The sequence below is a fragment of the Talpa occidentalis genome, unplaced genomic scaffold (genome assembly GCF_014898055.3).
Source record: "Talpa occidentalis isolate TD23 unplaced genomic scaffold, MPIMG_talOcc4v2.1 talOcc4.2, whole genome shotgun sequence".
Classification (NCBI taxonomy): domain Eukaryota; kingdom Metazoa; phylum Chordata; class Mammalia; order Eulipotyphla; family Talpidae; genus Talpa; species Talpa occidentalis.
The window spans coordinates 57,337,941-57,358,749 of NW_023602073.1; the positions used below are offsets into that span (position 1 = coordinate 57,337,941).

Below are 20,809 nucleotides of genomic sequence, written 5' to 3' on the forward strand. Positions count from 1 at the left end.
CCTTAATAGCCAGTTTATTAGAACTCTTTGGCAAGTTGATTCTTTTGATTTAGTGTTTCCTTTCTTTAGAATAGACCAAAAGTTGAGCCACTGGTTTTCTTATACTAGAGTTTTAGGTGCTAATATTATAAGGGCAATTTGAAAGAGGTGTTTATAATCTTTGCTACAAATACTAAAAACCAGACAGCATGTTACCTGCTGTGTGCGTGCACATGTACTTGTGCTTGTGTGCGTGTGTGCATACAGGCATCTACAAGATTTTCTATCCATTCAGAGACTGTAAGTCTTGAATTTAGTTCTTTACATTAACATTTTCCATTTCTAAGGGCCATGATAAGAGTAAACAAAAAGTTAGATACTTGAAGAGATAGTCAAATTCTTATTTTTCCTTCTACAGAGGGAACGTCCACCACCTCCTGCAAAGCCACCACCAGATGAAGAAGAGGAGGAATGCATAGATAAGAAATATCTTCCCTTGACAGCTTCTGAGGTAAAGGGTTTATTCCCATCACTGAAATATGATTTTTTAAAAGATATTATTTATTTTTGCATAGAAGAACTGGGGTTTGGGACAGAGGTGCAGGGGGTGAGAGGATTCACCAGAGACAGAGTGGGGAGCAGAACAGGTAGATCTACTGAAATATACTCCTGAGGGGAGCAGCAGGCTGAACAGGGTTAGCTCCCTGGACAAGGATTGAACTCAGGCTGTGGTGGTGATAGTGCTGAGACTTAACCCCTAGGCCGCCAGGGAGGCCCCCTAAAATATGATTTTTTGGATTGTGTATCAATATGTGCTCAGAGAAGACCTTGCTTTCTTGTTTTTTTATTACCTCTTTGGATTAGTAAATTTGTATTGTGTGGATCAGTGATCCAGAACAAGGCTTTTAAACTTGCTTAAAATTACTAAGCAAAGAATGTTAATAGAACTGCCTACCAGACAGATCAGATACTGATTGACCACATGCTACATGGAAAGTAAAACATCTCATTTTCCAAACTCCAATAGGCTAAACAATGTCACTTTTTGATTTTCTACCTGTGTTTTTTTTTCTAATAGAAAATGTAAAGCATCTCCTAATTACCAAGCAAGCTTTGGTGGCTTTGCCCCAAGCATATCATTTCTGACTTTGCTTTTTCTCCATTTCACATGAAAAATCTATACTCAATTAGAAGAGAGATAGGAGTCATGGGCTGGGGAGGAATCAAAGAAGCTTATTTGAAAAATAATAGTGTACCTATTAAAAAAAATGAATGCTGGGCCTCCATGGTGGCATAAAGGGTTAAGACAAAGCACTATGAAACTATCCCCAGCCACTGCAGCACAAATTCGATCGCTGGCCGGGGAAGAGACCCACATGGCATAGCGCACCTCTCCTGTCTTGCCCACTGCTTCCCTCAGCAGTGTAGTTCAGTCAATCTGTCTGTTCTGCTCCCCACCTGTCTCTGGTGAATCCTCTCACTCCCCACATCTCTGGCCCATACTCCAGCTCTTGTATGCATAAATAAATATTTTCAAAAAAAATAAAAAATGAATGCTGTTGTAGTTCAGTAGCTCAATTTTCTCACTTTAGTACATGAAGCAAATCATATTTTCCTTACCTTTCATCTTCAAAATGCATCTTTAACATGTTTATTGAGTATTCAAAATATTGCTTAATTTCAGTAGTTATTTTGTGGCTCATTCACTGTCCTATTGTTCTTTAATTTATCAATCAGCTTTTATAACCTAATCAATTAAGTCTCATTACTTTATCCCTAGAAGCCTAAGTTAATTTTTATACAGTATTGCCAGGGAGTATCCAGTGAGATAGGTTCTTTTATTTATCATAAACACATTGAACCAGAAAGATGGTTTTTGCTTACTAAAATGTATAAGAAAGCCCTTTTAAAAATGTGAAAGTGGATGTTGGAGATAGGGAAACATTTCTGTGCTGGGTACAAATTCTTTCCTTATTTCATTCTATCCCTTAATTACAAGATGCTTATCATGTCTCAACTAAGGAATCTGTAGAATTACAGCCTCTAGAGTAATAACACATTGCTAGTACATGTAAATGTATGGAGTAAATCCTCACATGTTTTTATACAGAGGTTTGCTTCCTTATTCCCTTTTTATAAGGAGAAACCTGGTAATAGGGAGCATACTCCCTATTAGTCCTTTAACAAGGACTTGGATTAAAACTCCCAGTGCCTAAGAATAAGGGCATGGCTCTTAGAGAAATAATGGATAACCAGGACTTCTTTTCTCCCAAGGCTTTTTAGATCATGCATTTTGGCAATAAGCCCGCATCAGGAGGTAGGGGGAGAAATTTATATGATTCTCCTGGGTGCCAGTCTCTGAACAGCCTGGAATTCTGGGTCAGTTTGACCACCATAGTCAGTATTTGAAAGACAGAACCCTGGCTTACATGGTGATGATTTTACATATATAGATATAAATAGATATAGAAAGAGAGAAAGAGGAGAGCAGTGATATGATCTGGGTCATTATCATTTTAATGATTAAGGCAGATTCTGTTTGTGTGCTGTAGTCGGAATAGGTCTTCTCCAAAAGTAGATTTTCTTCTTTTTTTTTTTTTGGACTCTGTAGTCTTCACCATCTTTACTTCTTATACAAAAGTTTTTTTTTTTTTTTTAAGAGAAATAATCTTATATCTCTCTTTTTTTTTTTAAAGATTTATTTATTTTTTTATTTATACAAGCACTGGGTACAGTCAGAGGCGCGGGAGGGTGAGAGAATTCACCAGAGCCAGAGCAGGGAGCAGAGCAGGCAGAAGGACCGAGGTACACTGCTGAGGGGAGCAGCGGGCGGCAGGTGAGGTCTGCGCACCATGTGGGACCCTCCTCCGGTGGCCGGGGAGCAGCCGGGGATTGAACTGTCGCTGCAGAGGCTGTGGGCAGCTTCGCAACCCAGCGCTCAACCACTGCGCCACTGGAGAGGCCCATCTTATACAAAAGTTTTAATCCCATAAACCTGATTTTTAGGAGGTCCTGGCTTCACCCAAGTTCAGACTTTTGTATTTGGCAGCTCCATAGAAGCCTTTTAAGGAAACTGACTTTATCTGACTCCTGAAAAACAGAATAACAACCAGATCATGAAACTAGCTTTGGTTATTTATTTTTTTAAAGATGTATTTATTTTTGCATACAATAGGTGGGGTCAGGCCAGAGATGCAGGGGTTGAAAGGATTCACCAGAGACAGAATGGGGAGCAGAACAAATAGATTGACTGAAATACACTGCTAAGGGGAGCAATGGGCGAGACAGGAGAGGTCTGCTGCGCCATGTGGGTCAGCTTCCTGGCCAAGAATCGAACTCCTGCTGCAGTGGCTGCGGTTAGCTATAGTGCTGGGTCTTAACCCTTTGTGCCACCAGGGAGGCCTGAAACTGGCTTTAAAAATTAAACAAATACGGGCCTCCCTGGTGGCGCAGGGGTTAAACACAGCGCTATCAAGCTATCACCAGCCACTGCAGCATAAGTTCGATCCCCTTCTGGCCAGGGAGCAACCCACATGGTGCAGCAGACCTCTCTTGCCTTGCCTGCTGCTCCCCTCAGCAGTGTATTTCAGTAGATCTGCCTGTTCTGCTCCCCAATCTCTCTGGTGAATCCTCTCACTGCCCTGCCCTGCACCTCTGGCTTATATGCATAAATAAATAAATCTTTAAAAAAAATTAAACAAATACAAAAATGCACACATGCACTTGCACACACTATTTAGAGGTTTTTGCCAACCAAGTAGACTGGCAGCTGCATTGGCCTGACTGGTCTTCTCTGTGCTCACATGTGCTGAAGTTCCTGGGAAGTTGCAGAGGCTATGGTTCTTCTGCGGTGACAGTGCCCCACCCTGGCTGGCCATCCCATTGATCAGAGAGGTGTTGACTGCTCTTTCCATAGAGCAGACTTATCTGCTGTTTTTCTTCTGGCTTTGATTTATTGCCAGCCCTGGAAGCAATGGGGAAAAGATGAAGGAATAATGTAGTGAAGAACAAACCCTTTCTGTTGAAAATCAGTTATTACCATATTCACTGTGACACAGGGCTTCTTGAGCGGGAACTAGGAGGGCTTGGGAAAAAAAAGTAGTTTATTACTTTCTTGTCAGATTTTAGTCCCCTAGCTGGTAGGGGCCATCAAGAAGAAAAGATCACCCTGCAAGTTGTCTGGGTATGAGCAGAGAACTCTTATTAGACATCGGAAGGTGAGGAAAAATTCCAGATGGGTTGGAGAAATCATACTTCACAGAAAAAAACGAACCCAACTTGGTCCAGAATTGGGTGAACTGAATTTTGTGGCCCTGGCTTTGCTGGGAGCTCTGTCACCTTGGACAGGACCCCACCCTCCCTGGCAACTAGGTTTGTCATCTGCAAAATGAAAGGGCTGAAAGCAGGTGCCCACTAGCTGTGATAGTAATGGCTCACATCTCTTCCAGCTCTGACATTTGCTAGTTCTCTGCTTCCAGTTGTCTGCACAAGAGCCAGGCACGGAGTGAACACAGGTCCAGTGGGTCTGATTTTCCAGATGGAAGTCATCAGCCCAGTCCTGCTTGAGAAAGAAGGATATTATAGGCCTGGCATCCAGGCTGTCAAATACCTCTCAGAGAAACAAGCGGGGGCTGTATGAGAGCTCTTGCTGTGTGCCGAGCACTCAGAGTCAGATTTCCAGGGCTCTGCTTAAGTGATAGCTATGGGTGTGTAAACCTTGGAACACAAATTCTGTCTGAAAAGCCTGTGGTATTAAGTTGACACTGTATGAACTGCTTAATGGTCCCTTTTTGTTCCCTTAATTGTGTTCCTGTGAAGAGGCAAAGGAATAAGGAATATAAGCAAATGGCTCATTGTAATGAAATAGCTGTTAGCTTCCAGGTGGCTTTCAGTAAGTGGAGGTTCCTGCTGTGCTTCGCAGGATTTTGGAAGGAGACGATCATTCTGCCTTTAGAGTGGCAGCCTTGTTAACAAACAGGAGCTGCAGGCTCTCTTTCGTCAGGGCAGCCTTGTTGTCTCATTAGGCTTAACACAGTGCTCTGTGCCTCCAAGAAGCAAAACCCTATTGGATCACAAACCTGATTGTTTCCAGTAGCCGTGGGACATGTCGGTGAAGGAGGAGTTTTCTGCATGTGCCAGAGAATCATGGTTATAAGCTACTATTGTTAGGTGGGATTGGGAATTCCCCTCACCCCCTCGTATAGAAGATATACTTACTTACCCTAGCCACGCTGCTCCGGAAGAGATTTTGTCATTTGGTTTGCTCTCCTAGTAGCTGGTATATGCTTATTCTTAATTTGCCTGTGAAACGTTGGATTCTTAGGTCAGATGAACCAGAGTAATCCTCTAAAAAGAAAGGATCCCCATTGTCTTTCTCTTTGTGAAGGTAGCATTAATTGTATTTCAGGTTTGGTTCAAGGAAAGGCGGGGCTGCTCTGACACTAAGATTAGCTGTGGCCACTGGGTGGTCAGCTGCCTGAAGTCATTGGGCAGGTGGAGAACCTGCTCTGGTTTTGATTCATCAGAAACACTTGACTGCCTTTGTTACAGGACAGGGAGAGGGGCAGCCGAAACCCCGCAAACCTGCCTGTTCTAAATGGGTTCCGCCATCAACACAAAACATATGAGATTTTAATGGGAAGGAACTTTCATACAATTAGGAAACAATACCGGAAAGGCAAAGAATCTAGTTTCTAAATCAAGCACCCAAAGTTACCTGTCCCCTCGTGGGTAAAACGCCATCCAAATGGGATTGGCCCAGAGCAAGGCCCCAAAGCCTCCCACAAGTCTAAAGCATCTTCCAGTGGGGACCCACAGAAAAGGGTCAGAAACAACCAGACAAGCCCAGAAGGAAAAGAGCAAAATCAAAATCAAGATAAAAGCTGCCATTGTCACCTCCCCACGGGTCTCACCCACATATGTGTCACCCAGTCCACGACCAGAAGACAAGCACAGTTTCTTCACATGTCTCTAGGCTCCATGTACCTCCTCCAGGTCTCCTTCTGGCTCCATCCTGCTTCCTTCCATCTGTTATAGGACAGGGAGAGGGGCAGCCCAAAACCCCGCAAACCTGCCTATTCTAAATGGGTTCTGCCATCCGCCGCATCAACACATAACATAGGAGACTTTAATGGGAAGGAACTTTAATAAAACTAGGAAACAATACAGGTAAGGCAAAGAGTCTAGTTTCTAAATGAAGCACCCAAAGTTACCCGTCCCCTCGTGGGTAAAAGTCCATCCATATGGGATTGGCCCAGAGCAAGGCCCCAAAGCCTGCCACAAGTCTAAAGCATCTTCCAGTGGGGACCCACAGAAAAGGGTCACAAACAACCGGACAAGCCCGGAAGGAAAAGAGCAAAATCAACATCAAGATAAAAGCTGCCATTGTCACCTCCCCACGGGTCTCACCCACATCTGTGTCACCCAGTCCACGACCAGAAGACAAGCGCAGTTTTTTCACGTGTCTCTAGGCTCCGTGCGCCTCCTCCAGGTCTCCTGGCTCCATCCTGCTTCCTACCTCAGTCTCTTCTTCAGCTTCTCCTCTTCCTGCTCAGCTCCACCCTCCCTTGGGTGGGGCAGGGAACCTCCCCCTTTCCTGGGGACCACCCTGTTACACCTTGAATAAAGACTTCTCTACACAGAGCAGCTTTTTCTCTGCTGAAACCCGACTCTTTCCAGAATAAAGATCGGTGGAATCCATTCAAAATTGTATTACCTTAAATGTGATAGGAAGCTGGCTTTGAGGACAGTCTTCCCTATACCCCACAGGACCTATGAAGTGAGGCCACAAAAACAGAGAAGGATATAAAGAGCACTTTGCTTCTGGCATGTGTCAGTCACTCAGGGTCAGTCAGAAGTTGTTTTGATTTCTTCTTGAGAAGGTGGGAAGGATTCCAGCCTTAGGGTTGTGCGTGCGTGCATATGAGGAAAGAAACTTGGAGAAAGAAGACCTTTATGATGCAGAGTTTGGAGGCATTATCCAGAGAAAAGAGATCATGCAGAACACTGTAGAGGTGGGACAGGCAAGGGAAGGGAGGTGCTTGGATTTTGTATATGGTTTCTGGAAGGCTAAAAAGAGGTAAAAAAAAAAAAAAAAAAAAAGGGGGGGGGGGGGGTGTTTTCATCAAGGGCCATTGAGATTTCAAGGTACAGGTGCAGATCCAGAAGGGCAGTGTGATTCCATGCAGCCCTTGAGTTCTTTACTTTCTCTTCCCCTCCCCTCTTCCTCTGAAATGAAAAAGGAGCCAATTATCTCAATTTGTTCAACCTAACCTCTTTTGGTATGAGCCTCATACACCAGAAGCACTGTGATGTTTTTCTCTCTTAGGTCTTGGCCATGAGACCCCGGATTCAGGGAAGTGCAGCCAGGGAAGAGGATGAACATCCTTATGAGCTATTGTTAACAGCAGAAACAAAGAAGCTGGTGTCAGTGGATGGAAAAACAAAAGGTACATCTTATGCCCCCTCCCCAGCAAAAACAACTCCAAAAGAATTTTCAAAGTTTGTGATCCAGGTGGGAGGAAATTAAAATGTTCCGGGGCTTATGGCAGTCTGGGGTGGTGGGTGTATTATGGTCTTTCATTTTCAATTCCCTAGGTTGGATTTGGATCGCCACCTTATAGCCCATAAAGCAAGGAAAAGGTTAGGTCAGGTTAGGTGAGACCCATATCAGGGGAGACAGCCGACATTGTAGCAGAAGTTGATTTGGGGTCTCAAATCATAAACTTTCAAGTTAATGCTGTGGAAAAACAAGCCCAACAAGTCAGTCCCTTGGGTTCAGGCTGGCGGCACAGACTCTGCTTTGAGCCCTGACCTCAGAGAGAGGCACTCCTGGGGAGGGGCCGTGATTGGCTGCCACCCGGTAACTAGAGTGCTCTGTTGCCTTGGCCTACTTTCATTACCTCTGCAAAATACAGTTTCCTCTGTGAAGGAGTGAATGCTGCGGGACTGAGATCCAGCCAGACGGAGAGTGTGCACTGCTGGAGAGTGAGTGACTTCCTCTGTTCTCCTAAGGAAGGACGAGAAGGGGCAAGGCAGTTCCTGCTGACATTTGAAGGAACTCCTGTCGCCTCTCACAGCACTTTATGGCTTGTAGCGACTAGGTCCTTTATGGGTATTACTAGTGCCTTCTTTCAGTGCCAGAACAGTGCCTGGTTCAGGTAAGAATGGGGGATGGAATGTTTTCTTTTGAAGTATCCTTTTCTAGGACTCTGTCAAAGGGTGAGGGTGGCCCAGAGAATGTGTACATATATATATGACATTGTAGAAATTTTTTTAATGATCTTCTTTGAAAGGGTTTTCTTCTAGCATGCAGAAACTTTGTGGATCTTTTCATAGTAGTTCTTTTGTTTATTATGGTTTCCATCTGGAGCTTTTTTTTTTTTTTTTTTTTTTTTTTTTTTTTTTATAGAGGCATGTTTTATTTATTTATTTGTTTGTTTGTTCGTTTGTTTCGTTTATACATGCACTGGGTACAGTCAGAAGCGCGGGAGGGTGAGAGAATTCACTAGAGCCAGAGCGGGGAGCAGAGCAGGCAGAAGGACCGAAGTACACTGCTGAGGGGAGCAGCGGGCGGCAGGAGAGGTCTGCGCGCCATGTGGGACCCTCCTCTGGTGGCCGGGGAGCAGCCGGGGATCGAACCGGCGCCGCAGAGGCTGCGGGCAGCTTCGCAACCCAGCGCTGAACCGCTGCGCCACCGGGGAGGCCCTGGAGCTTTTTTTTTAAAGTTATAATTTAGATACAGTAAAATTCATTCTTGTGTGCAGTTCTGGAGCTTTGACAAACGTATTTAATTGCCACCATAATCAGGATACAGAACAGTTTCATCACACCAAAAAATTCCCTTGTGTCCCTTTGTAGTCAGTCCCACAACCCTCCCCTACCCCTGGCAACCATTGCTCTGATGTCTGTCCAAATAATTTTGCCTGATCCAGAATGTTGTGTAAATGGAGAATGTACCCTTTTGCATCTAGCCTCTGTCAGTTAGCATAATTCATTTGATATTCATCTGTGTTGTTGCATATATCAGTAATTGGCTCCTTTTTATTGCTGAGTAGTATTCCATTTATGCGAATACCACAGTTAACCCATTCACTCACTAAAGAATGTTTAGGTCATTTATAGTTTTATAGCTACTATAAACATTTGCTTACAAGTTTTTGTGTGGACATAGGTTTCATTTCTCTTGGGTAGACACTAGGAATGGGATTGCTGAATCCTAGATAACTATATGCTTAACTTTATAAGAAGCTGCCAAACTATTTTTAGAGTTAGAGTTGCTGTGTATCTTCTCTAATACTCTCAGGTTCTCAGTGTGTAGTGATATTTCATTGTGGATTTAACTTGCATTTCCCTTATGACAAATGATGTTGAGCCTCTACTTGTGATTATTTGTCACCCTTATAGCTAATAAAACATCAAATTTGAACATTTTAAATGTTCAGATGTTTTCTCATTTAAAAAAACTGAATTGGGCCTCCCCGGTGGCGCAGCAGTTGAGCGCTGGGTTGCGAAGCTGCCCGCAGCCTCTGAGGCGCCGGTTCGATCCCCTCGATCCCCGGCTGCTCCCCGGCCACCGGATGAGGGTCCCACATGGATGAGGGTCCCACATGGTGCGCAGACCTCTCCTGCCGCCCGCTGCTCCCCTCAGCAGTGTACTTCGGTCCTTCTGCCTGCTCTGCTCCCCGCTCTGGCTCTGGTGAATTCTCTCACCCTCCCGCGCTTCTGACTGTACCCAGTGCATGTATAAACAAAAAAAAAACAAAAAAAAAAAAAAAAATAAATAAAAAAAAATAAAAAAACTGAATTATTTTCTTAAGTTGTGAGCATTCTTTATATGTTTTGGATATAAGTTCTTTATCAGGCACATGGTTTTCTTAATCTGAGATTTTTCTTATTAATCCCTTAGCAGTGTCTCTTGAAGAGTCAAGTTTCTTAATTTTTTAATGATTTTTTAAATTGAACATTGCATGATAGCATTTTTAAGTTTCAGTTTTGTTATAAATCAACATTTATTTAGTTTGCCACTTAAAGTCCATTTCTATCCATTGCCATATAATTTACCCTTTAACCTACTTTAACCATCCCAGCGGTTCTTCATTTTGATGAAGTTCATTGTATCCTTTTGTAAATATTAAGATTTCCATTTTCCTCTAGAAATTTTATCATTTTATTTATTTATTTTTAAAAATAATTTATTTATTTATTTATACAAGCACTGGATACAGTCAGAAGCGCGGGAGGGTGAGAGAATTCACCAGAGCCAGAGGGGGGAGCAGAGCAGGCAGACTGACGAAATACACTGCTGAGGGGAGCAGCAGGCAGCAGGAGAGGTCTGCGCACCATGTGGGACCCTCACCCGGAGCTGCAGAGGCTGTGGGCAGCTTCGCAACCCAGTGCTCAACCACTTTGCCACCGGGGAGGCCCGAAATTTTATCGTTTTAGATATACATTTAGGTCTGTGGTCCATTTTGAATTTTATATATGGTGTGAGGTATCAGTGGAGTGTTGTTTTTTTTTTTAATGGATGTTTGTTTAGCACCATTTGTTGAAAAGACTACCCTTTTTCCACTTAATTGCCTTTGCCACTTTGGTCCTCTCTTTCAGATTTGTTTTACATATTCATTTTCCTTTCACTTTCTGTACAAAAATTTAGAATCAATTTGTTGATTTCTATGAGAAGTCCTGCTGGGATTTTTATTGGGATTGTGTTGAATGTAAATAGTAGTTTGGGTAGATTTGATATCTTGACTGTATTGAGTCTTCCAGTCACATTAGTAGATTTTTTTTTTTTTTTTAATAGAGGCATGTTTTATTTATTTATTTATTTGTTTGTTTGTTTTTTGTTTATACATGCACTGGGTACAGTCAGAAGCACGGGAGGGTGAGAGAATTCACCAGAGCCAGAGCGGGGAGCAGAGCAGGCAGAAGGACCGAAGTACACTGCTGAGGGGAGCAGCGGGCGGCAGGAGAGGTCTGCGCGCCATGTGGGACCCTCCTCTGGTGGCCGGGGAGCAGCCAGGGATCGAACTGGCGCCGCAGAAGCCGCGGGCAGCTTCTCAACCCAGCGCTCAACCGCTGCGCCACCGGGGAGGCCCAGATTTTTAATTAAAACATTTAGAGAGAGAGTGGAGTAGAGCATTCTTTCGTGGTTTAATAACAAATCATATTGAAATTAACCCTTAAAAGCAAGCACTTATTTTTTAAAATTTATTTTTTAATTTCTCTCTATATTTTACATCATCATTCATTTTTGTACAGTTTCCTTTCTCTTCTCAATGTAGTTCCCACAAAATTCCTACCACCAAGACACCCATGAACCATCACCGTAGTCTCTTGTAAAAGAACAAGCACTTAATTAATTCAACATTCTGAAAGTGCTCTTGGTGAGGGAAGACTCTAGCATCATGGAGGAGAGAGATTCCAATTCTCTCTTTCAAAGGTTTGATCTGGAACCACTACAGGATAGCTGAACTCAACCTTTAGGAGGAAGAAAAGGGAAAAAAATCAGGCAAACTTGATAAACGGGCAGCCTCTGAATGCCAAGTGCCCTGGATAGGAATCTTCTATCCCCAGGTCAAGAGCTCTCCAGGTTCCAGAGAGAATTGACAAAAAAGACTTCAGACCTCACATCTAGTCTTGCTTTCCTTTGGACTCTTCCAGCTCTGTGGTATTGCTCTGTTAGGAGTGGGTGGTGCGGGAAGCAGATTTAATTGAACCACAGCTTGTGGGTGTGCCTGCCTCCAGGCTAACTTCTTGGATCTCTCAAAGAGCTTTTAGACAAAGGAGTTGAGACATTAAACTGAAAATGGATGCTGCTAGTTTCTCAGTAGACTGGAAAGATTGCCTGCTAGGGTTGGCAAAAGTGAGGCAAATAAGCAGTGATGTCCTGGTTTAATACATATAAAATCTTTTCTGCTTTTCCATTGTGATTATCTTCAGCAGCTTTTATGAATTCATCAGTTTTCAAAAGGCCATGTTAATGAGACTGCCAGTGCTTTCAGTCTCTCCTTACTGTAATTCAAGGAACTACAATGTAAGGGGTGTGATAGAAAATTTTTTAAAATTACATTTTAAAATAGCATTCGTATTAACGTATTGAAAAAAAATTCACACAAGACAGACATCAATTCATATAAAATGCTCAGGTTCTCTTTCTCTGCTACTAACAATTGCCAGAGGTAACCACAGTTAGAAAGTGTGGTAGATGGGTTTTGTTTGTTTTTAACCTAAAATCAGATCATATTTTACAAACTTTTTTTTTAATTTACCGTGTCTATAGATCATGGGTACAATTTGTCTTGTTTCTAAAATTTACCTTACCCTTTTTTAAACTATTTTTTTCCATTTTCCAATTATTGAATGTTTAGCTTGATTCCAGTATTTCTCTGTTAGAAATTTTGCTACTGTGGAATTCCACATACATATTCTTACATGCATAGAGGAGTATTTCTCTAAAGGACAATAATAGAAAGTAGAATGAACATGTCAGAGTGCAGGTGCATGTCTAGAGCTAATTGGTGGAGCTAAATTGCCCTCCCTTATTGGTGAATGAGCACATTATTTCCCCTATATCTTCATAACATGAAATATTTCTTTTAAATAAATATTTTTCACCATAATAAGCAATAAAGAGTCTTAAAATTGGCATTTGCCTGATTTAATGAAGTCAATCATCTTATTGATTATTATATAATTAGTCATGAGTTGCTAGTCTTTTCTTTCTTTTTTCTGCTTAGAAATTAATGGTGGTGGAAACACTTCATATAGGTACCTATAACATTCGGTGAAAGTGGTATGCAGAGGAAAGTTTAGGTCCTTAAACTCATTTGTTAACAAACAAAAAAACCCTAAATTTAACCAAAAGAAAGTAGTTGAGGGGAATTAATGAAGATAAAAGTAGATAATATATGACATATACTTCATGGTATGCACTTACACCTTGGATAATAAATCCAGAAAGGAAAAAAAGTAAAAGCAGAAATAATAAAGTGAAAACAAACAAAAAACAATAGACTTGTTCATTGCAATGAAAACTTTTTTTTAAAGATTGCTTGACCACTGTGAACAAGAGAAACAACATGTAAGAAGTATATAAAGACTATATAAAATCACAAATTCAAAAATTTTAAATAGTAATAATGTGAGAACATACAGGTATAAATTTTATATGGTTTGTTAGAAGTGCCACCATCCTCCTCAGTTGAACTGTCTGGGAAAGTTATTGGTCCATCATAATGACTGGGTGAGGTAGAACTTCTACTGGCATTTAGTGCTTACTGCCTAGGAATGCTAAGCATCTTGCACTATGCAGGACATTTCACAGTGAAGAATTTTCCCACCCAGAAATGCCATCTGTGTCAGTAGAAATGACAAAAGCTAACAGAGGCAGAAAACTATAATAGATCCAGGAATTAGAAAACTTCCCCCCAACGAGGCACTAGGCCCAGTCTTATGATAGTTTTATCCAACCAGGTATTCCTCTGTTATTTAAATAGTTTCAAATGTTGAAAAAATCTTCTCAATTCATTATAGGGCTAGGATAACTGAGAACAGTACTTCCTGTTTCATGTAACAGTCCTTTATTTCTCTTTGTCATGTTTAACTCTTTGCCCAGTAGACATTCTGGACACACTGCTCAGAAACAGCCGAACCTTTCCAGATTCAATAGCACATGGGAATAGGGCCAGGAGCTCTAAAAATCATTGTTCTATTTGGTGCTTTTCCACAGCATCCACTAATAGTGTTTAGGTCCAGGTGAAGTGGTTACTTAGCTAATTTAGGACAGTGATGAATGATTATCTGAAGATAGTGATGCATGGGACCTCTTTGGCACACAGCTATACTCCTGAACTTTTTTAGATGCAATTAAGTCAGTATTCCTGAGAGCAATGCATTTAGGTCTGTGTGAAGTTTGTACATGAATATGAAGCCTTAATCCTTTTGAAGGGAAGAAAACAGTATTTTAGCTTCTCCTTCTACCCCTGCATCCAGGGTGCTGCCAAATCCTGAGCATTGGGGAATTCTGTTGTGTATATAAGTCTTGGCTTTTCCCTTTGCCAGCTTGGGATTGAATTTTCTCAAGTGTGCTTCTATCTATAGCCCCATTTTTACTCTTATGTTAATGAGACTTCAGGAAGAAGATTAAATAGGTACCCACGTTCACTCCACCATCTGGATATCCAGGCTAGCTATTCATGGTAGTGGTAGAGTCCAAGGAGTAGGTTTTGGGTGTTTCCCAAAAGCAAAAAAGTATAAATGAGACAGTTTATCCATTAAGCCTTATCTAGCTGCTTCCTCTTTCTCTTCTTGTGTTAGAGGAGGTAGCCACCAAAAGCCCTACTGTATTAGTATCTTGCTTTTACCAATTTATATTTCTGAGTTGGAAATGTTCACTTTTCTTTCCATTATATAGTTCACAAGGCTTGAACTTGTCTAATATCTGTATTTTCTTCCAACAAATGTGTCAGCATTTGCAACAAAGCAATAGATTTGATCTACAAAGAGCTGATGAGATACAACAAAAACAAAGTAAATAACCCAGTCAAAAAATGGACAGAAGAGCTAAAAAGAAACTTCTCCAAAGAGGAAATGCAAATGGCCAACAGGCATATGAAAAAATGTTCACCATCACTTGTAATCAGGGAAATGCAAATCAAAACCATGATGAGATACCATCTACACCAGTGAGAATGGCACATATTAAAAAAACTAGCAACAACAAATGTTGGCTAGGTTGTAGAGAAAAAGGAACTCTCCTGCACTGCTGGTGGGAGTGCAAACTGGTCCAACCACTATGGAAAGCTGTTTGGAGGTTCCTCAGTCTGCTAAAAATGGAGCTTCCATATGATCCAGCAATTCCACTCCTAGGGATCTACCTAAAGGACAGAAAAACATTAATTCAAAAGGATACCTACATCCCTATGTTTATTGTAGCACTATTTACAATAGGTAAGTTTTGGAAACAACCCAGATGCCCAAAAATAGATGACTGGATCAAGAAGATGTGGTACATATACACAATGGACTATTACTCAGCAATCAAAAAAAATAATAAACTCATGCCATTTGCAGCAACATGGATGGAGCTGGAAAGGATTATGCTCAGTGAAATAAGCCAGAAAGAAAAAGAAAAATATCAGATGGTCTCACTTATAGGAGGAATGTAGAGGATCCAAATTAAGGGATCAGGAGGAAAAAAAAAGTAACTTTATAAAGTGAAAATCAAAATCATCAACAGGCAACTATAAACCAGAGACATTCTGCAGGGGAGGAGAAGGGAATAGGATCAAAACAAGGGTAGGAAGAGCACAAGGAACCATGGTGATGGTTCATGGGTGAATGGGTGGTAGGAATTTCACGGGACTATAATCAAGATGAAAATGTATGCATTGTACAAAAATGAAAAATAATGCAAAATGTATATAATATAAAATAATAAAAAAGTAAAAAATAATTTTAAAATAATCATAAAAGAGCAGAATATATTAATATACCATAGAAAGTGGTATGAAAGTAAATTTTGGAGGTCAAAAGAGGGATAAATTATGTCAGTGTAAGAGAGCAGGGATGGTTTTATGAAAGAAGTGGCATGAAATAATAATAAAAATAAAAAGCACAAACCTCCCCAAAAAAGAAGTGGCATTTAAGCTGAACCCCCAAACAGAATTCTACATGATATATAAGAGAAAGAAGTAAGATAGGGCATTCCAGGCAGAGGGAGTGGCATAAACAACAGTAAGATGATGAGCAATGATAAAGAGCATGTTTGGAGAATGGTTAAGTAATACAGTTTGGCTGGTAAAAGAACTGGTCAAAGAACATTGGATCTCAGAGGTCAGTCTTTAGCCCAAAGACAGTGCAGTGTTGTTGAAGCTTTTTGAATGAGGTGATAAGATAGATATATGCTTTAAGTGCATATTCTTACATTGTAGCTGGGAGAGACTGGAGGCAGGGATATTCTAAAGTCAAGAGACTTCAAGGAATTTCTTAAATTAGAGCCCAAACTAGTGGAAGAGTAGAAGTAATAGGAAGGAGTGTATGGATGGCAGAGTGTTAGGAGGGTAATTTAAAACCAAGTGTGTAAGAATGAGAGGAGAGAGTATTGAGTGTGGCTCTGAGGTTTTGAGTCTTGTTAATAGGGAAAATATTGTGCAACTAAGAGAAATTGAGGATTGAGAAAGAGACATATTTGAGGGAAAATGTTACATTTATATTTTGAGTATATTAAGTGTGAGGCGTTTCAAGCCTCACAGGAGAACATCCAGGTGAAGATACTCCAAAAACACTTGGAAATGGGGGTCTGATGTTGAAGAGAGATAAATGCTAGAAATACAGATTCATGGCCTCCCTGGTGGCGCAAGGGGTTAAGCACCACACTATGAAGCAATCCACAGCCTCTGCAGCATGAGTTTGATCCCGACCGGCCAGGGAGCAACCCACATGGTGCAACAGATCTCTCCTATCTCGCCCACTGCTACCCTCAGCAGTGTATTTCACTCAGTCTGCCTGTTCTGTTCCCCACTGTGTCTCTGGTGTATTCTCTCACCCCCTGCATCTCTGGCCTGTACCCCAGCTCTTGTGTGCATAAATAAATAAATCTTAAAAAAATATATAAATTCATGTGTCATCCAGGGCGAGGTGATGTTAACATGAAAGATAACCAGTTGCTGAGGGAAAGACTGGAGACATTGAAGAGGGCAAGAATAGGGCCCACATTTGAGGGCCTACATTTGAGGGGAAAGAAATACATGAAGATAACCAGGATAATTTGCAGTGTCTTAAAAGCAACAGAAAGCCCAAAATAACTGATATAAACAAGATAGAAGTCCAGAAGTAAGGAGTCCAGGGCCAGAGGGGCAGTCCATGATGGCCAAGAACCTTGTTTCCTTCTGAGTTCAAGATGACTATTCAAGCTGCCAGCTCAGGAAGGAAGAAAGGAGAAGAGCACTTTAAAGACAATTCTCAAAAGTTGCCCGTACCATTCTCACTAATAACCCATATGGTCATGTGTAACCCATTTGGTGACATTACCCATGTGGTAGGCTACACCTGCCTACCAGAAGATGGGTAAAGAACGCTTTATTCTAGGTGACTGTGAGCTAATCAAAAAAAAACCCTTAACTGAGGAAGAACGGGAAGCAGGTATTGGGGACAAACAGTAAACAGTGTGAAATGCTAAGGAAGAGCTTGAAGGATGAAGACTAGAGAAAAAATCAGGCAATTAGAAGGCTGCTGGTAAATCCTAAATGGATTTAGGATTTAGTTACTTCTCTGGGGCAGTTTGGAGGGGAATAAATTGTCCCAGAATTTTGACATGGTGCTGAGTAATTTTGGAAGATTTTCCTGATCTGAGTATTATCAGGAGATTGGTAGGACTATCCTTCAAGAGTGTAAGCACTGTGAGAAAGATGATGGTCTGAAAAGAGGGGGAGAGACAAGGAATCAATCTTACAGCGATAGCATAGTTTTCAAGAAATAAATGGAAGAATGACTGGACTGGTAGTCAGCCTTGCTTTTAGATTCTTGCTCTACCATTTATTGACTGATGACCTTGATAAAGTTATCTAATCTTGTTAAACCTCATTTTGTACATGTAAAGTAAGTATACAAATTCTTACCTCTTGGTTGTTGTGAATATTAAAAAGACTTAGCACAGCATCTGGCACAGAATAACCAGTACCTAACGCATTATAGCAGTCAGAAGCCAACTGAATAAATAAGATGGTAGAGGAATCAAGTTAGTTTTTTTCTGGAGTATTCAACAGGGGTGAACATTCCAGCAACTGGAGAGGAGAAAGCAAATGGTTGTGAATACCCAGTGTTGGAACTGGAAGAAGATCAAGGGAAACAGAGATGGCAAGTGTGCTATTAAATTAAGCACAGTTGAATATCATGGTGGCTTGGAAACTGATCCAGGCAGAGCTGGTATATTGAATAGAGTTTGAAAGTCCAGAGATCTAATAACAGGCAGTGAACAGCCTCTTTAGGAGGACTTTAAGGAACTGGGAGAGATGTAATCAGGACCAAATCAAGGTAGAACAGTCCTGAGTCCTAAGACCATGGCTGCTGTTGCAGGCCGAGATGGTTCCTGACCTGAAGAGTCTGCACTGTGCCACTACATGTCACCCCAAACCAAACTTGCAAGACTTCCTGGCATTTGAATTTTATTCTGCCTCATTTACCAGACCACTTAGAAGAAGCCAGTCTCCTTGTAGAGTGGGGAGAAAGAAAATCAGCTTCTCTGTGCACTGTTAGCATGAAGAGCAGTTTGGAAATGATTGTGAATGGAAAATGATGATAATGATAACAGCTACCACTTACCGAATGCCTCTTATGGCCAGCTATGTGCTCAGTTCATTTACAGTGATTAGGTCATTGAATATCTCAAGACAGATCTTCTGAGTAGGGGCTATTTTTATCCCTGTTTAGTAGATGAAGAAGAGTTAGGTGTTAGAGCTGGGCCTGATGTCTTAGTCTGACTGAATCCAAGGCCCCTTTAATCATGAGGTTAAACAGTTTCATTCAAAACACTGCTGCTATTCATGTTCTTAATGTCAAAGAACTGGAAGGGAACTTAGATCATCCAATCACAGATCCAAACCATACTAAATTTTAAAGTCCTAGAGAGTGCATCCCTACTAGTTATTTTAAAGATATTCAGAAAGGAAAATTCACACAAAGACTATATAACTTGGGCCTCTTGAATCCCAATCCAATCTTGTGTTACTTCTTTGGTGGCCATTGGCCGGAATGGGCTCTTGATCTTTTTGTCTTACCAGATCACTAGCTCCAGCAAATGTCTGTATAATCTAGTCAGTGCCTTCCTTTTGGGGAAAGCATGGTGCCTTTCCAGAAGCAGTCATATCCTCAGGTGTTCTCTTGGACACATATGGTTTCTGCCTCACCGCTGTGACTAGGCAATTAGAGGTTCCCAGTCTATTTTTTTTTTTATTATTTGTTTTTGGTGTTTTACATAGAAGTACTGGGGATAGGCCAGAGGTGTGGGGCAGGGGGTAGGGATGAGAGGATTCACCAGATATTACTTATTTTTGCGTAAAAGAATTGGGGTTTGGGACAGAGGTGCAGGGGGTGAGAGGATTCACCAGAGACAGAGTGGGGAGCAGAACAGGTGGATCTACTGAAATATACTCCTGAGGGGAGCAGCAGGCTGGACAGGAGAGGTCTGCTGCGCCATGTGGGTTAGCTCCCTAGACGAGGATTGAACTCAGGCTGTGGTGGTGATAGCATTGAGACTTAACTCCTAGGCCACCAGGGAGGTCCATTAGAGGTTCCCGATCTTAGCAGATCAAAAGAAGCAGAACAGCCTGGGAAAATGGGGTTACCCAGCCTTCTTGGGTCTAAGAATTGATTTGCCTTAGCAACTTCTCATGTTCTTCAACACCAATTTAAATGGGCATGGATGACTGAAAATGTGTAAATGTTAAATTGCTATTATTCAAAAGTCCTTGAGATCCCCATGGATCATCATAGTAATTAAAATGCAGCCCAGAAGACCCCTTGCTTCAACAGCTCACAAGGTAAAAGGAAAATGAGCACCCAGAATGAATAAAGATTGAAAGTTGAAGGGACTGGGAATTAGCATGCTGGTGTGTCCTATTCCGTAGAGCAGCTGGCCTTGATGTATGGGAAGAATAGGAAACAGCCCTCTCTGTGTCCTGTTTCTCCTTGTTTCTCTCTTAGAAGGGCAGGTTGTGAGGAGAGGTGTTGGAAACCTCTGTAGTTCTGCTCTGGTAACACAATTCCCATCTGAAGGAAGGCCTCGGGCCTGAGAGTTCTCTTCCATGAGTCAGGAGTCCCTGGGTGTGAGATTCGTGTCTCTGCTTTTTCTGATCATTTCCTCTTCTCTTTATACCTGCTAGGGTCTTACTTCTCTTTCAATGCCCACTCCAAAGCTACCTCTTCTGAGAAACAGCTTGGTTCAGAGTAATCACACTTTTATTTCTGTGCATCATTTCTCTGTGCATCTGGTTAATACTTAAAGTATCTATTAATGTTTGCTTAGATTATAGTTATTCCTGTTATGCTTGTCTCTCCCAATAGCTAGCAAGCCCATTGCACAGACTTGGTATCTTCCTCTTTATATTTTCTGGGTGTCCCCAAAAGAGAGACCTTTTGTTCATGCAATCAATGGGATGGTGGGTACAGGACAGGTCTTGGACCTCTCCCATCTCCCACCTCAGCCCTCTCACCATATTACCTTCTGTCTGTTCCTTCTGCTTTTGAGAGTTGTAAGGATGGTGAAGGCAATGCATGTTTGTGCTTGTGGTGTACGTTGTCTTTGATCTTTGTTACCAACCTGTGAGGAACAGAGGAGTAGTTGCTCTCATCTGCAAGCAGAGTATGTTGTAATGGATCCTGTGCAAAGAATAATAACAATTGTTTACCTCTGTCGAGATCTGGCATGTGTCAGGCATGGTTCTGAAAACATATAATTTAATTCTCACAACAACCCTATGAAATAAATAACTATTAAGATCATCCCAAAATTATAGATGGAAGTACTGCACACAGCGAAGTTAAGTAATTTGCTCAAGTTCTGGCTCTGGATTATTACATTATATTGTTAACACCTCATTCCTAAGAGACCTAATATTATCCTGACTTTATGGAAGTGGAAGTAAGGGACCGTTGAGTAGATCTGTTCCCATCCGTTGGTTTGCCAGCCCATCTAGCTTAACCACAGGTATAGTTTTTTTATGGGAAAAAGAAAGCACCAACTTATTAAGGTTGTTAGAGCTTGGCATGCTTTTAAAAAACCAGAGTGTCTTTCTTAGGCATGCCAGGATAAGTTGTGTAATTTTAAGAGTCC

The 20,809-nt window shown here is 41.5% G+C and overlaps 1 protein-coding gene across 6 annotated transcripts in view; it reads left to right on the forward strand.

Moving 5' to 3' along the window:
• Positions 1-20,809, forward strand: part of ANKS1A (ankyrin repeat and sterile alpha motif domain containing 1A) — a 224,096-nt gene that overhangs the window by 92,499 nt on the left and 110,788 nt on the right. For all 6 annotated transcript variants that reach the window (XM_037519555.2, XM_037519556.2, XM_054698737.1 and 3 more), the window contains 2 exons: positions 398-490; positions 7,307-7,427. In XM_037519555.2, the coding sequence (XP_037375452.1) occupies positions 398-490; positions 7,307-7,427 (214 nt within the window). The remainder of the gene's footprint in view (positions 1-397; positions 491-7,306; positions 7,428-20,809) is intronic.